Source organism: Mobula birostris, chromosome 12 (assembly GCF_030028105.1).
Source record: "Mobula birostris isolate sMobBir1 chromosome 12, sMobBir1.hap1, whole genome shotgun sequence".
Classification (NCBI taxonomy): Eukaryota; Metazoa; Chordata; class Chondrichthyes; order Myliobatiformes; family Myliobatidae; genus Mobula; species Mobula birostris.
In genome coordinates, this window is record NC_092381.1 from 1,206,104 (window position 1) to 1,222,633 (window position 16,530).

General features: G+C 46.4%; 1 protein-coding gene across 1 annotated transcript in view; it reads left to right on the forward strand.

Moving 5' to 3' along the window:
* The window catches only part of LOC140206422 (uncharacterized), a 340,374-nt gene that overhangs the window by 221,833 nt on the left and 102,011 nt on the right, over window positions 1-16,530 (forward strand). The window contains exons 41-48 of the mRNA XM_072274789.1: window positions 1,545-1,652; window positions 3,821-3,928; window positions 6,447-6,500; window positions 8,217-8,270; window positions 8,590-8,697; window positions 15,171-15,224; window positions 15,676-15,729; window positions 16,168-16,221. Coding sequence (XP_072130890.1) covers window positions 1,545-1,652; window positions 3,821-3,928; window positions 6,447-6,500; window positions 8,217-8,270; window positions 8,590-8,697; window positions 15,171-15,224; window positions 15,676-15,729; window positions 16,168-16,221 — 594 coding nt within the window. The remainder of the gene's footprint in view (window positions 1-1,544; window positions 1,653-3,820; window positions 3,929-6,446; window positions 6,501-8,216; window positions 8,271-8,589; window positions 8,698-15,170; window positions 15,225-15,675; window positions 15,730-16,167; window positions 16,222-16,530) is intronic.

The window sequence follows — 16,530 nt, forward strand, 5'->3', positions numbered from 1 at the left end:
ATGCGGAATGTTTCTTTGAGATCCCCCCCTCATTCTCCTGAACTCCAGGGAATACAGCCCAAGAGCTGCCAGACATTCCTCATACGGTAACCCTTTCATTCCTGGAATCATTCTTGTGAATCTTCTCTGAATCCTCTCCAATGTCAGTATATCCTTCCTAAAAACTGTAATAACATTATAGTAACCACTATGCTATCGTGCTTCCAAACCATGTTGGGGGTTAGTGAGGGGTGGGGGGGCAGGGTGTGTGAGGCTGGATGGGGTGTGGTAGATTGGTTTGGATAAGATGTTCTGAGTTGGGTTGCATAAGGTAAGCTGGGTTGGACTGGTTTAGTGGGGTGTGTTGGGTTGGATTGGGATGTTTGGGGATGGGTTGGTTTGCGTTGGGTTGGATGGGATTTGGTTGGTTTGGTTTTGAAAGGTGTATTCCGATTGGTGAGTTGTGTTATTTTGTGTTGGGGTATTGGCATGTGTGAGGCTGGATGGGTGTGTTGGGCTGGGTTGTATGGGGTTAGGTTGGGTTGTGGTGGGTTGAGCGTGTTGGATTGGGGTGTGTTTTGGTTGTGTGGGATGTGCTGGATTGTACTGGATTGTGTTGGAATTAGTATGTTGGTTTTTGGGGGATTGTTGGACTGCATGGAATGTGCTGGGTCGGATTGGATTGCTTTAGGTTGGGTACGTGGGGTTGGATGGAATTGGGTTGGATTAGATAGTGTGGACTAGATTGTATCGGATTTAGAGTGTGTTGGTTTAGAGGGTTATGCTGGGCTGGATGAACCAGCACCATCCAGTTATAGCCATGTGCCCAATTAATCCGTATGACTTTGAAATGTAGGAGGCTGGAACTGTAATAAAATTACACTCACCCTTATGCTACCGTGCTTCCAAACAGTGTTGAATTGAAAGACTGTGTAAGATTGGATGGGTGTTCTGGGTTGGATTGCATTTTGTTGGGTTAGATGACGTACGCTATGTTGGATGGGATGTGTTGGTTGTGCTAGATTAGTTTGGGTTGGGTTGGTGTGTGTTGGGCTAGGTGGGGTTGTGTTGTTTTGCAGTGTGTTGGGTAGAGTTGTTTTGTGTAGGTAGAATTGGATTGGGTTATTGTGTTTGGGGTTGGGGTGTGTAGAATTATATAGGCTGAGTTGAATTGGATGGCTGTGTATGGTTGGATGGGATTGGATTATTTTGGAGGGTGTATTGGGTTGTGTGTGCTGTTTTCTTGTGTAGGGAGGTTGGATTAGGGTGCATGTGGTTGGATGGGTTTGGGCTTGGTATGTATTTTTGGTGTTAGGTTGGGTTGGAGTGTGTGGGGTTGGATGAGATTGGGTTGTTTCAGAGGGAAGTGCAGGGGTTGGGTGGGTTGTATTTCCTTGTGTTGAGGTTTGAGTTGGTTGTGTTTGGGTGCATGGAGTTGGTTGTGTTGTGTTGGGTTGGGTAAATTATGTTGTCTTGGGCTGCAGCTAGTTGGGTTGGGCATGTTGTGTCTTATCCATTGAGCGTGTCTCTGGGTGCTCGTATTGATGGCTGCTGTCTGTTCCTAGGGTTCTCCTGGTCAACGGGGATCAGCTGGACCTGGTGGACCTATTGGTCTCCCTGGTCGACCTGGACCACAAGGTGGACTCGGCCCTGCTGGAGAGAAAGGAGCTCCGGTAATGTATTCCTCTGCAAGAGGAATCATCGTCACACAGAACTAGAGTGATATCAGACAGATGATTCTGCCGCAGGACTGGGAATCGCTTCTCCCACTCCTTGTGTCAATCAACTTTCCCTCAAGGAATTTAATGGAATCGGGCAGGCGGCCCATAAGTTTAACGGGATCAGGGAATGGAGCCCTGAAAATTCAGTGGGATTGGGGAACAGGGCTCTGTGAATTTAATGAGGATGGGGAACAGGACCCTGTGAATTGAATGGGGATGGCAAACAGGGCACTATGAATTTAATGGGATTGGGGAACAGGACCCTGAGAATTTAATGGGGATGGCGATCAGGGCTGTGAATTTAATGAGATGGGGAACAGGACCCTGTGAATTAAATGGGAATGGGGAACAGAGCCCTGAGAATTTAATGGGATTGGGGAATGGGACTGTGAATTTAATGGGATTGGGAAACAGGACCCTGTGAATTTAATGGGGATGGAGATCAGGGCTCTGTGAATTTAATGGGGATGGGGAACAGGGCTCTGTGATCGGAAATGGGGAACAGCAGGAAAGCAGACACTGAACCTCAATCTTTCTGAGTGATGGGATTGTGAACTATTATCACCTCTCCATTGAGAATGAGGAGATTCTGCTGCATTCCAGTTGGATTTTCCACACTCAGCCTAGTTCTGTGTCTAATTTGCCTTTTGAGTTGCTCTCGAATCCCAACCTCTGCACCTCAACCTGGTGAATCTCTGCCGATGTCGATTCTGCTCAGTTCTGGTACCTTCCACAAAACCAAACCTTCATGCCTGATCAAGTCACTCTTGTTCCTTCCCACATACTCTGATACCTCCTTACAACACAGGCAGCCACTCTACCTATTGAGTCTCTACCAGCTCACAATTAACCCACCAACTTGTACATCTTTGGGGGGTGGGAGGGAGCCAGAGCACCTGGCGGAAACCCTCATGGTCACAAGGAGAATGTACAAAATCCACCCAGCCGGAGGTCGTGATCGAACCGGGGCCACTAGGGATCGTGAGGCAGTGGCTCTACCTGTTATCCCACTGTGTTAGTATATTATTGTGGAACAGACCTAACTCTCCCTCTCCCACCGTGCCAGGTACAGTCGGTGGAATTTCTGCCAGTTCTGTCTTCCTGAAGCACTGACAAGAGAATTGCCTTTGTTTTGTGGGAAGACTCAGTGCACATTTTGTCCATAAAACCATGAGACATAGGAGCAGAATTAAGCATTCTGTTTATTCCATCATAGCTAATTTATTAATCCTCTCAAACCCACTTTCCTACCTTCTCCCTGTAACCTTTGACTCCATTACTAATCAGGAACACATCAACCTCTGCTTTAAATATATCCAATGATTTGGCTTCCTCAGCCATCTGGCTAAAGAAATTCCTCCTCATCTCTGTCCTAAAAGGATGTCCTTCTGTTCTGAGGCTGTGCCCTCTTGTACTCCCCCCTTGCAGGAAACATCCTCTCCACCTCCCCTCTAGGCCTTGAATATTCAATGTTTCAATGAGATCACCCCTCATTCTTCTAAATTTCAGCAGGTAGAGGCCCAGAGTCATCACACTCCTCATTGTTAACACTCTCATTCCCAGAATCATTCTTGTGAACCTCCTCTGGACCCTTTCAATGCCAGTACAAGGGGCTGAAAACTGCTCACAATACTCCCAGTGTAGTGTGACCAATCCCTTGTAATGCCTCAGCATTACTTCCTTGTTTTTATATTTTAGCCCTCTCAAAATAAATGCTAACATTGCATTTGCCTTCTTTACCACCGACTCAACCTGCAAGCTAACCTTTAAGGAATCCTGCAAAAGGACTCAGTAGTCCTTTTGTACCTCTGATTTCTGAATTTTCTCCCCATTTAGAAAATAATCTATACCTTTATTTCTTCTACACAGTGCATGACCATACACCTCCATACTCTATATTCCATCTGCCACTTCTTTGCCCATTCTCCAAATCTGTTCAAGTCCTGCAGAATCCCTCCTTCCTCAACACCACTTGCCATTCTACCTATCTTCATATCGTCTGCAAACCTGGCTACTAAACCATCAACTTAAGTCAATCACAAAGGCTCACTCCCTTAACTCTGCTGTGTGCGTGTGTTTGTGAGATCCCTGTGGGAGCTGACCTTTCTGTCACCTTACAGGGGGAGAGAGGACCACCGGGACCAGCCGGTCGAGATGGAGTTCAGGGACCCGTGGGGTTGCCAGGACCTGCAGGTCCACAAGGACCTCCAGGAGAAGATGGTGACAAGGTGGGTCTTCATCTTTCACCTGCTTCTCCAATTGCTCATTGCCTGTGCTACATCCCTTCTCTGCACACCCCAGAGGACACCACCTCTTGTCCTTTGGTCCTCATTACCTGGAAGTTTGAGTTGGGAAACTGGGATCGATTGTCAACAGTTATCTCACACTCTGGAGAGGCTGCACCTAGACCACTCTAGCATCATTATTTAAGAAAGGATATGCCAGCATTGAGGCAGTGTTGAATTGATTTGTGGGGAGTGTCCAATCAGGAGACTTCTGAAATGTTGCCAGGGCTCGAGGAACTGAGTAATTGGAGGAGGATAGGAAGGCTAGGACCACATCACAGATCAAGCATCAACTTTATTCACCAAATATAGATGCATTAGGAATTTACTATGGTGTATCAGTCAGGGTGTGACTTGCAACACATTAAATAACAGTCAACATTTTTAAAGAATAAAGAATGATATAAAAGTAAAGTTAGAATTAAAATATGGATGTGAAATAAAATGTCCACAAATACCAGCAAACAGCATTACAAACAGTGGTTTAAAGTGTTTGCAGTGCAGTGACTGGGGTACTCGATAGAACGGTGTGGGGGTGGGTAACTAGAATGGTTAATCAGATTAAAAAGTGAAGGAAAGAAGTTTTAAGATGGCATTGTTTATGGTCAAATAGCCCTTACCATTTTCCAGAAGTTAGCTTTTGGAAGTGGCAGTTTGCAGTGTGGGTAGTGACTTTTCCTGTTTGATGTTTTGTCCGGGATATTCCTTTGAACATCGCAGATTGGGGGTGAGCTGCAAGGTACAGAAGTCTGAATCCCCACTCTACCTTGGCAAGAACACCTACATGCTTTCAACCATTCTTGGTCTGAACAGCTAGACTTTAGACCGAATGGAGGTATGTAAAATCACAAAGGAACAAGACAAGCAACACGCACAAAATGCTGGAGGAACTCAGCAGGCCAGGCAATACCTATGAGGGAGACAACCCAACCCTGAACCCCCACAGACACAGAATGTGGAGGTGACACACCCCATCCTGAACCCCCGTGGACACAGAATGTGGAGGATGACAAACCCCGCCCCAAAGCTCCACAGACACAGCATGTGGGGGTGACACACGCCAACCCGAACCCCCATGGACATGGAATGTGGGGTTATCACCCCACTCTGAACCCCCATAGAGAATGTGGGGGTGACACATGACAACCCAATCCCCATGGGCACAGAATGTGAATACCACCCCACCCCAAACACCCATGGACAGATAATGTGGGGGTGCCCCATGCCACCCCAAACCTCCATGGACACAGTGTTGGGGGGTAACTCTCCCCCACCCTGAACCCCCATGGACACAGAGAGTGGTGGTGACACCCCCACCCTGACACCCACAGTCACAGAATGCCTTGGAATTGGTTTATTATTGTTGCATGCACTGAGATACAGTGAAAATCATGCCTTGCATACTGTTCATACAGAGCAGCACATTACCATAAGACCATAGACCATAAGACAAAGGAGCAGGTCAGCCATTCGGCCCATCAAGTCTACTCCACCAGTTTATCATGAGCTGATCCATTCTCCCATTTGCACAGTGCATTGAGGTAGAACAAGGTAAAACTATTGGTATACAAAATGATGAGGGGTTTAGATCAGGTGAATACAAGCAGGTTTTTCCCCCATTGATGTTAGATGGGACTACAACCAGAGGTCATGGGTTAAGGGTGATAAGTCAAATGTTTTATGGGGCATGAGGAGAAACTTCTTCACTCAGAGGACTGTGAGGGTTGGAATGAGCTGTCAACACAAGTGGTGGACGCAAACTCAATTTCAACGTTTAAGAGAAGTTTGGATAGGTACACGGATAGTAGTGATATGGAGGGCTCTGGTCCCAGTGCAGATCGACGGGAGTCAGCAGTTTAAATTGTTTTGGCATGGACTAAATGGGCTGAAGGGCCTGTTTCTCTGCTGTACTTCTCTATGACTCTATGACTAATGACAGAATACAGAATAAAATGTTACAGTTACAGAGCATGTGCAGTGCAGGTAGACAACAAGGTGAAAGATCATAACAAGGTTGATCGTGAGGTCAAGAGTCTGTCTTATTGCATTAGAGGACCGTTCAATAGTCTGATAACAGTGGGGGGGGGTAGAAGCGGTCTTTGAGTCTGGGGGTACCTGCTTTCAGGCTTTTGTAATCTCTACCCAATGGGAGAGGGAAGAAGAGAGTATGTCCGGGGTGGGAGGGGTCTTCGATCATGCCGGCTGCTTCACTGAGGCAGTGAGAAGTGTAGACAGAGTTCATGGAGGGGAGGCTGGTTTCTGTGATGTGCTGAATTGCATCCACAACTCTCTGTAGTTTCTTGTGGACATGGGTAGATCAGTTGATGTACCATGGTACGATGGACACAAAGTTGGAGGTGATTGGGTCATGAAGGGGAGTGACACACTTCACCCAAAGAGCCGGCGAGGATCAGCTGGAGAAGGATGTGATGAGTTCTGATTTTGCTCTCTCTGTCCACAGGGGGAGATTGGAGGACCCGGCCAGAAAGGAGGCAAGGGATCAAAAGGTGAACAGGTGGGTCCCTGAAGGTTCCTGCGTTCCAGGAAGAACAGCGCACTGTGTTTATCCCTTCTATTCCTTCCAATGTCTGAGCTGATTGGTCCATACGGACAGGCGTAAACACCGATTAGACCATACAGACATAGGAAGATACTGATTGACCTATGCAGACAGGAGTTAAAAGCTGATTGGTCCATACAGACAGGGGCAAAGCACTAATTACTCCATGCATATGGAGGATAAAGCTGATTGGTCCATGCACACAAGGTTAAAACACTGATTGGTCCATGCACAAACAAGAGAAAAGCTGTTGATGCTGAAAATCCAAGCAACACACACAAAATGCTGGAGGAAGTCAGCAAGCCAAGCAGCATCTATGGAAAAGAGTATACAGTCAACATTTTGGGCCGAGACCCTTCATCAGCACTGGAGAAAAAAGATAAGTCAGGATAAGAAGGTGGCGGAGGGGAGGAAGAAATACCAGGCTGTAGGTGATCGGTGAAACTGGGAGGGGACAGGGTGAATTAAGGAGCTGGGAGGTTGTTTGGTGAAAGAGATAAAGGGAAATCTGATAGGAGAGGACAAGACCATGGAAAAAAGGAAGGGGAGAGAGTACGGGGGGGGGTGTAATGGGCAAGTAAGCAGATAAGGTGAGAGAAAGAAATGAAAACGTGGAATGGTGAATGGGGATGCATTACTGGAAGTTCAAGAAATCGATGTTCATGCCATCATGTTGGAGGCTACCCAGAGAGAATATAAGGTGTTGCTCCTCCAATCTGAGTATGGCCTCATCACAATGATAGAGGAAGCCATGGACTTGTGTATCAAAGTGGGAATGGGAATAGGAATAGAATTAAAATGGGTGGCTACTGGGAGATCCTGCTTATTCTGGCAGATGTAGTGCAGGTCCTTGGCGAAGTGCTCTCCCAATCTACGTCGGTCTGACCGATATACAGGAGGCCACATTCGGAGCACAGGATAATAGTAGATGACCCCAACAGACTCACAGGTGAAGTGTCACCTCACCTGTTTGGAGCGTGGAATGATAGTGAGGGAGGAGGTGTAGGGGCAAATGTAGCCCTTGTTCTGCTTGCAAGGTGAAGTGTCGGGGAGATCACTGGGGAGAGATGAATGGACAAGGGAGTCATGTAGGGAGCGATCACTGTGGAAAACAGAAAGTGGCAGGGGGAGGAAAAGATGTGCTTGGATCCCATTTACGATGGCAGAAGTTATAGAGAATTATGTGCTGGACGCAGACACTGGTGGGGTGGTAGGGAGGATGAGGTGAGGGCTGACATGGATGAAATGAAAGAGATGAGGGTGAAGATAATGTTGATGGGGTGGAAGAAGGGAAGCCCCCCTTTTTTTTTTGAAGGAGGACATCTCCTTAGTTCTGGAATGAAAAACCTCATCCTGAGAGCAGATACAGCAGTGACACAGGAATTGAGAAAAGGGAATGACATTTTTACAAGTAGCAGGTTTGGAAGAGGAATTGTCCTGGTAGCTGTGAGAATTGGTCTGTGCAGACAGGGAAAAGTGCACTGATTGGTCTATGCAGACAAGGAAAAAAAAAACACATTTTGGTCCATTCAGACAGGGAAAAAGATTGATCCAAGCTGGTGATGACACTGGGCCTGACAGGTATGGGATTGGTCGCTGATTGGACTAGGCAATGATAAGGGTTGTTAGTGATTGGCTGAAGAAGTCATGCATCTCTAACTTTCCTTTCAGGGACCGCCGGGACCGCCTGGGCTTCAAGGACCCATTGGACAACCAGGAGCTGCTGTAAGTCATTGGATCATCAATGCAACTTTAGCCTGGAGGCAGCTCAGAAGGGCAGAAAGCCATTCAGCCCCATGAACCTAGCCTTACCAATCTTTGATCTGTCAGCAGAGTGATTCTGGTTGGTGTTTATCTGGTAGGAGAATGAATATGATTGATGCTTGTCTGGTAATGTGGAATCTGATTTGTTCTTCTCAAGCAGTGGATTGAACCTAGTGCTTGTCTGGGACATAAAATCTGATTGCTCCTTGTCTGGTTAGAATGACTTTGATTGGTTATTCTCAGGTAGTAGAGAAAATCTGATTGGAGCTTTTCTTTCCAGGGAGGTGATGGATTGCCGGGTCCTCGGGGCCAGCAGGGAATGTTCGGGCAGAAAGGTGATGAAGGATCACGAGGATTCCCTGGTCTTCCTGGTCCAGTTGGTCTGCAAGTGAGTGCCACTGAATTGTTGTAACAGCTGCTGCATAAAACAACAAAAACTCAGGTTAATGCAGGAGCCAGCACAAGATGCTTCACCAGAAACACTCAACAAGTCAGGCAGCTTCTGTGGAGAAATGAACAGTTAATGTTTCAAGTGTAAAGTGAAACACTCTCCAGAGAAAGGTGTTCCTCCAAATTCCTAAGTGAATTACCCGGAAATTGCTCTGGTTGTCCACTTCCTGAGCTCCAAACTGTTGTTCATCGAAGGAGGCCCATTGGCCCAATATTCCTCCAGCTGTCATGTACTCCTGAACTAATCCCATTTGCTGGTGATGTTTTCTCTGCGGTATCTTCCCAATCTGCCAGGGTCCCTGGTTAATGACAGTTTCGGTTGCCTTTGTCATTTTCAACAGTGAGCAACTTTGTTGTTGTTCGTCCATCGTTGGCGTCGATGAGGACCTCGACACCATTATGATGGTGTCGAGACTAGCGCGTGATTTGGATTTAAGTGAGGGAGAGTTGCGCAGTGACAGCCTCACTCTCTCTTCCCAATTCCCATCTGGATCCAGTGGCAAGACAGAGTCTAGACGGCTGGAGATGGGACTAGGCGCAGTGGATGACCAGGATGTCTTCTGTGTCTTGTCCTGCTCTACACGTTCCACGACACTTGCAGAGACCGCCTTCTTGACCATTGGACCTTCCATTGGTCTCGTCCACTCAATCCGCCGGAGTCTGTCTTCACATGCTGGGATAGACAACTCCCTATCTCACCGAGGGTTTGAGACCCGTCGGCTACCCTCACCTGGTTTAGCCGGCTTGTCGAAGCCGTTGCTCGGGGTGTGGCCGCTGTCGCGTGCAAACAGCTATGGGGAGCCACAGGTGAGACCTGAGTGCCAGGTGGGGACCAAAGGTGGACTAACCGCCCTGAAAAGGACGCGACATGTTCCCCCACCAAGGTGCCACCCCTCCCTGACACCCCATATACCCCGAGCAACTTTACTTTGTTTGAAAGCACATTATCCTGATTCATTGTGATAGTTTTCACTTCGGATAAACCACTGCCTTTATGGCTGAGCCTCAGTGGAATGAGTTTTACAGAGATAGGCTTCACTTCCAATACCTGGTACATCTACTCATCAGTGTCCAGAGCAACCAGGAGTTAATTTCAGAGGAGATCTGCCAGCGACTACAGAAAATACATCTGTATTCTTTGACATTTAGCAGAACAAGGGATGACCTTGTCAATGACCTTACTGATTTTCAAAGACAACATCCACTGTCCCACTTTCACATATCACCTTAGTTACCCTTCTTAAAAACGATCTCCTATGCATAAAAGCACACTAACTATAAGACCATAAGACAGAGGAACAGAATTAGTTCATTCAACCCATCGAGTCCGCTCTGTCATTCCATCATGGCTGATCCCGGATACACCTGCTTTATCACCATATTCTTTGATGCCCTGACCAATCGAGAAATGATCAACTTCTGCCTTAAATACACCCACAGACTTGGCCTCCACTGCAGTCTGTGGCAGAGCATTCCACAGATTTAGGACTCTCTGGCTAATTAAATTCCCTCTTATTTCTGTTCTAAAGGGTTACCCCTTAATTTTGAGGCTATGCCATCTAGTTCTGGTTACCCACACCATAGGAAACATCTTCTCCACATCTACCCTATCTAGTCGTAAGAACAGAAGAAATAGGAGCAGGAGTAGGCCATTCGGCCCGTCGAGCCTGCTCTGCCATTTGATAAGATCATGGCTGATTTGGCCAAGGACTCATCTCCACCTACATTGCTTTTTCCCAATAAACTTTACTTCCCCTACTATGCAAAAATCTATCCAACCTCATCTTAAGTATATTTACTGAGGTAGCCTCCACTGCTTCATTGGGCAAAGAATTCCACAGATTCACCACTCTCTAGGAAAAGCAGTCCCCCCTCATCTTCATCCTAAATCTACTCCCCTGAATCTTGAGACTATGTCATAGAACCATAGAAAACCTACAGCACAATACAGGCCCTTCAACCCACAAAATTGTGCCGAACATGTCTCTACCTTAGAAATTACTAGGGTTACCCATAGCCCTCTATTTTTCGAAGCTCCATGTACCTATCCAAAAGTCTCTTGAAAGACCCTGTTGTATCTGCCTCCACCACTGTTGCCAGCAGCCCATTCCACACGCTCACCACTCTGCGTAAGAAAAACTTACCCCTGACATCTTCTCTCTTTCTCCCCTGCACCTTAAACCTGTGCGCTCTTGTGGCAGTCATTTCAGCCCTGACTATCCACACGATCAATGCCTCTCATCATCTTTTACACCTCTATCAGGTCACTTCTCACCCTCCGTCGCTCCAAAGAGAAAAGGCTGAATTCACTCAACCTGTTTTCATAAGGCATGCTCCCCAATCCAGCAACATCCTTGTAAATCTCCTCTACACCCTTTCTATGGTTTCCACATCCTTCCTGTAGTGAGGCGACCAGAACTGAGCACAGTACTCCAAGTGGGGTCTGACTAGGGTCCTACATAAAGTAGCTGCAATGTTACCTCTCGGCTCCTAAATTCAATTCCGCAATTGAACTCCATCTACCACTTCTCAGCCCAGTTTTGTATCCTATCAATGTCCCATTGTAACCTCTGACACCACTCCACACTATCCACAACACCCCCAACTTTTGTGTCATCAGCAAACTTACTAACCCATCCCTCCACTTCCTCATCCAGGTCATTTATAAAAATCATGAAGAGTAAGGGTTACAGAACAGATCCCTGAGACACACCACTGGTCACCGACCTCTATGCAGGACATGACCAGTCTACGACCACTCTTTGCCTTCTGTGGGCAAGCCAGTTCTGGATCCACAAAGCAATGTCCCCTTGGATCCCATGCCTCCTTACTTTCTCAATAAGCCTGGCATGGGGTACTTCGTTAAATGCCTTGCTGAAATCCATATACACTACATCCATTGCTTTACCTTCATCAATATGTTTAGTCACATCCTCAAAAAATTCAATCAGGCTCGTAAGGCACGACCTGCCCTTGACAAAGCCATGCTGACTATTCCTACTCATAATATACCTCTCCAAATGTTCATAAATCCTGCCACTCAGGATCTTCTCCATCAACTTACCAACCACTGAAATAAGACTCACTGGTCTATAATTTCCTGGGCTATCTTTACTCCCTTTCTTGAATAAGGGAACAACATCCGCAACCCTCCAATCCTCTGGATCTTCTGCCGTCCACATTGACGTTGCGAAGATCATTGCCAGAGGCTCAGCAATCTCCTCCCTCGTCTCCCACAGTAGCCTGGGGTACATCTCATCTGGTCCCGGCGACTTATCCAACTTGATGCTTTCCGAAAGCTCCAGTACATTCTCTTGCTTAATATCTACATGCTCAAGCTTTTCAGTCTGCTGCAAGTCATCACTACAATCACCAAGATCCTTTTCCATATGTCCTTCAAACACTTGGTAGGTTGCAATGAGATTCCCACCCATTCTCTAAATTCCAGTGAGCACAGGCCCAAATGCTCCTCTTCAATCCCAGAATCATCCTCATGAACCTCCTCTGGATTCTCTCCAATGACAACACATCTTTCTGAGATATAGGGCCTAAAACTGTTGATAATATTCCAAGTGCGGCCTGGCTAGTGTCTTATAAAGTCTCGGCATTATCTCCTTGCTTTTATGTTATATGGCCCTAGAAATAAATGCTAACATTACATTTGCCTTCTTTACCACAGACTCAACCTGTAAATTGACCTTCCGGGAGTCTTGAAGAAGGAGACCCAAATCCCTCTGCACCTCTGAAGTTTGAGCCTTCTCCTATTTAGAAAATAGTTTGCACTATTGTCCCTTTTTACCAAAATGCATTATCACACATTTCCCAACACCGTATTCCATCTGCCACTTTTTTGCCCCTTCTTCCAATTTGTCTAAGTCCTGCTACAATCACATTGCTTCCTCAGCACTACCTACCCCTCCACCTATCTTCGTATCATCCACAAACTTTGCCACAAAGCCATCAATTCCATTATATAAATCTCTGACAGACAATGTGAAAAGCAACGGTCCCAGTGCTAACTTCTTAGGAACACCACTAGTCACTGGCAGCCAACCAGAAAAGGCCCCTTTTATTCCCACTCGCTGCCTCCTGCCTGTCAGCCATTGTGCTATCCATGCCAGTGTCTTTCCTGTAGCACCATAGGATTTTATCTTGTTAAACAGCCTCATGAGTGGCACCTTATCAAATGCCTTCTGAAAATCCAAGTAAATGACACCCACTGCCTCTCCTTTGTCCACCTTCTTTGTTACTTCGATGAAGAACTCTAACAGATTTGTCAGGCAAGATTTTCCTTTACAAAACCATGCTGGCTTTGTCTTATTTTATCACTAGTCTCCAAGTATCTTGAAATCTCATCCTAAATACCAGACTCCAACATTTCCCCAACCACTGAGGTTAGGCTAACTGGCCTAAAATTTCCTTTCTTCTGCCTTCCTCCCTTCTTAAAGAGTGGAGTGACATTTGCAATCTTCCAGTCCTCAGGGACCATGCCAGAATCAAGTGATTCTTGAAAGATCATGACCAGTGCATTTATTATCTCCTCAGCAACCTCTCTCAGGACTCTAGGATGTAGTCCATCTGGTCCAGTTGTCTTCTCCACCTTAAGACCTTTGAGCTTGTCTAGTACTTTTTCCTTGGTAATAGCAATGGCACTCCTTCTCCTTGACACTCACGGACCTCTGGCACACTGCTAGTGTCTGCCACAGTGAAGACAGATGCAAAGTACCCATTAAGTTCATCTGTCATTTCTTTGTCCCCGATTACTACCTGACCAGCATCTTTTTCCAGTGGTCAGATTCAACTCTCACCTCCCTTATACTCTTTATATAACTGAAAAAGCTTTTGTTATCCTGCTTTATATTATTGGCTAGTCTGCCCTCGTTTTTCACCTTTCCCTTCTTATAGCTTTTTTAGTTTCCTTTTGTTTATTTTAAAAATTCCCAATCAGCCAAATTGCTGCTCACTTTTGCTACCTTATAGCAGACATCCCACCTCTCCCGGAAGTTCCAGGAGTCTCCTGCATATTAATAGTGGTTCCCTGATGCCCGCAAATTATAGACAATATCACGGAAATCAATTTTTTTGAGAGCAAGCGAAAGAAAGCAAGAGAGAGCGTGAGAGCAACCATGAGAGAGAGAGAGAGAGAGAGAGAGCGCGAGCGAGAGTGCGCCATGGCAGAGTGTTCCAAAAAAATATAAAACGTATGTCACCCCAGACTACACTAAAGTGTACCCCTGCCTAATAGGGGTCAAAATAATGACAGTGTTGCTCACTGCACTGTTTGCAACAGTGACTTTTCTATTGCCCATGGTGGGTTAAGACTGTAAAAGACATGTTGAGGTGAGTTTAACAGGTGTCATTCATTCACTAGCATAGCTAACATTATTTAAACTAGCTGGCCAGCTGCTAAGGAGCTACTCTATTACAGACATCCCACCTCTCCCGGAAGTCTCCCGCAAATTGATGGTGCTACCTCCCTGAAATGAGTTTTTGCAGGGTGGGATGTCTGTTACATGCCCTTTCATTGGGTATTATGCAGCTTTAACTTTCTTTGTCAGCCACAGTTGTCTTCCCCTGCCATTTGAGAAATTTTTCCTCTGTGGGACATATCTATCCTGGGCCTTGTGAACTATTCCCAGAAACTTCAGCCATCTCTGCTCTGCTGTCATCCCTGCCAGTATCCTCCAATTCAACAGGGCAAGCTCCTCTCTCATGCCTCTGTAATTCCTTGTATTCCATTGTGATACTGATACATTTCAGTTATGCTTCTCTCTCTCAAATTGCAGTATAAATTCAATCATGTTATGATCAATGCCTCCTAAGGGTTCCTTTACATTAAGTTCCTGAATAAGATCTGGGTTATTACACAACACCCAGTCTAAGATAGCCTTTCCCCTGAGCACAAGCTGCTTTAAAAAAAACATTCTTTAGGCCTTTAACAAATTCTCTCTCGTGTGATCCAACACCAACTAGATTTTCCAACCTCCTGCATATTGACCACCCTCATTACAATTTTGACATTCCCCTTATTACATGCCTTATCCGGCTCCCTTTGCAATCTCGACCCCACATTTTGGCTACTATTTGGTGGCCTATATATGATTCTTATAATTGCTCTCTCCCTTCCAATGGGAGAGGGGGAAGGTGTTTGGGAACAGAACAGACAGTGAGAGTGCTCAGGGAGAGCTATTGGGATGCGGGCAGACAGCTGGAAGGCAGCGTGCACAGGTTTGTTTGGCCAAAGAGCTTTTCTCAGTGCTTTGAGATTTTCAGTGTTACTGACATTGTAGATTGGAGATCCAGGACCTGTGTGTTTGGAGATGGTCAGTAGTCTAGAACTGCAGTTTTAATGTCTGAGAGAACGCAAAGTTATTGATTGATTTTTTTTCTTTGTTTTTGAAATGAATGTAGGGTCTTCCAGGACCTCCAGGTGAGAAAGGAGAGGCAGGCGATGTAGGAGCAATGGTAAGTACGGTTTGGTTATTTTGAACTCAACTGAATGAATGAAATAAGGGTCTCAGTGAACTCTGACCACAAATCCAGGGTCAGAGAGTGAACTCTAACCCCAAACCAGGATGACAGAGTGAATGACACCTGCTCCTCTAACATCTGATCCCTATTCCAGGATGACACCTGCTAATGGCCAATTAACCCATTCCAGTGGTCAGCGGCTCTCCAGTCTTGGTTGATTTGCTGACAATATGGGATCAGTGACAATTTAAACTTTGCTAATACACAATAAGTCTGCTGGGCACAAGGCATGTGTCATCCAACAGAGTGTGAGAGACATTTTACCCAGGTAACTCAGAGTCCTGTGAGACAGTGAGGACTTATGTAGATGGAGGAACCTTTCTTGTTGCTCACCAGTGTCTCAGTGAGTCTTGAGTTCTAATGTCCAGAATATCTTTCCACACAGGGACCACCAGGACCTCCAGGGCCAAGAGGACCTCATGGTCCAAGCGGTTCTGATGTAAGTATTTCTAGATCCAGCTGCCTGACATCCTCTGAGCACCTGACCACACCTTCACACCCCTTCTATACCTGCTCTTCCTCCTGTCTATCTCCGCACCTGCTCACAGCCCTCTCTCTCTCTCGCCCACCTGTGTGTGTATCTCCGTCACCCCATGTCTGTGTCTCTCTTTATCTCTCACCACCCTCTGTCTCTCTCAATCTCTCTCTGTCTCTCACCCCCACAGTGTGTGGCTCTCTTTCACCCTCCTGTGTCTCTTTCTTTGTCTCTCACCCCCGTGCCCGTCCGTCTCTCCTTCTCTCACCCCACTCTATGACCGTCTCTCTCTCTCTCACACACCCCATGTCCCCCCTCTCTCTTCCCCCCTTTCTCTCTCCCTGTTCACCCCCCTCTCTCTCTGAACTTGCTCACATGTCTCTCTTTCCATCTCTTCCACAGGGAGCTCCAGGTCCCTCGGGGGCAATCGGTTCTCCTGGTGGTGTTGGTGAGAAGGTGAGCTCTCTCTGTGGGATTGTCTGTATTTTAAACAGCTCTGACTGTAGCTGTCCAGACCCCCCTGCACACAAACACACACACACACACACCCATGCACGCTTCAATGCCCAGATACAGATGCTCATACAAACACATACACACACAGACAGATGTAGAGGCTCTCTCATGGAGTTGTACACGACAAAAACGAAACCGTCATTTTACCCTGTCCAAAAACACGCTCATTTTGTAGGCATACAGCACCCACTCAAACATGTACTCACAACTTTCAAACTGAAACTCCTACACTCTCCAACTCAAATTCGC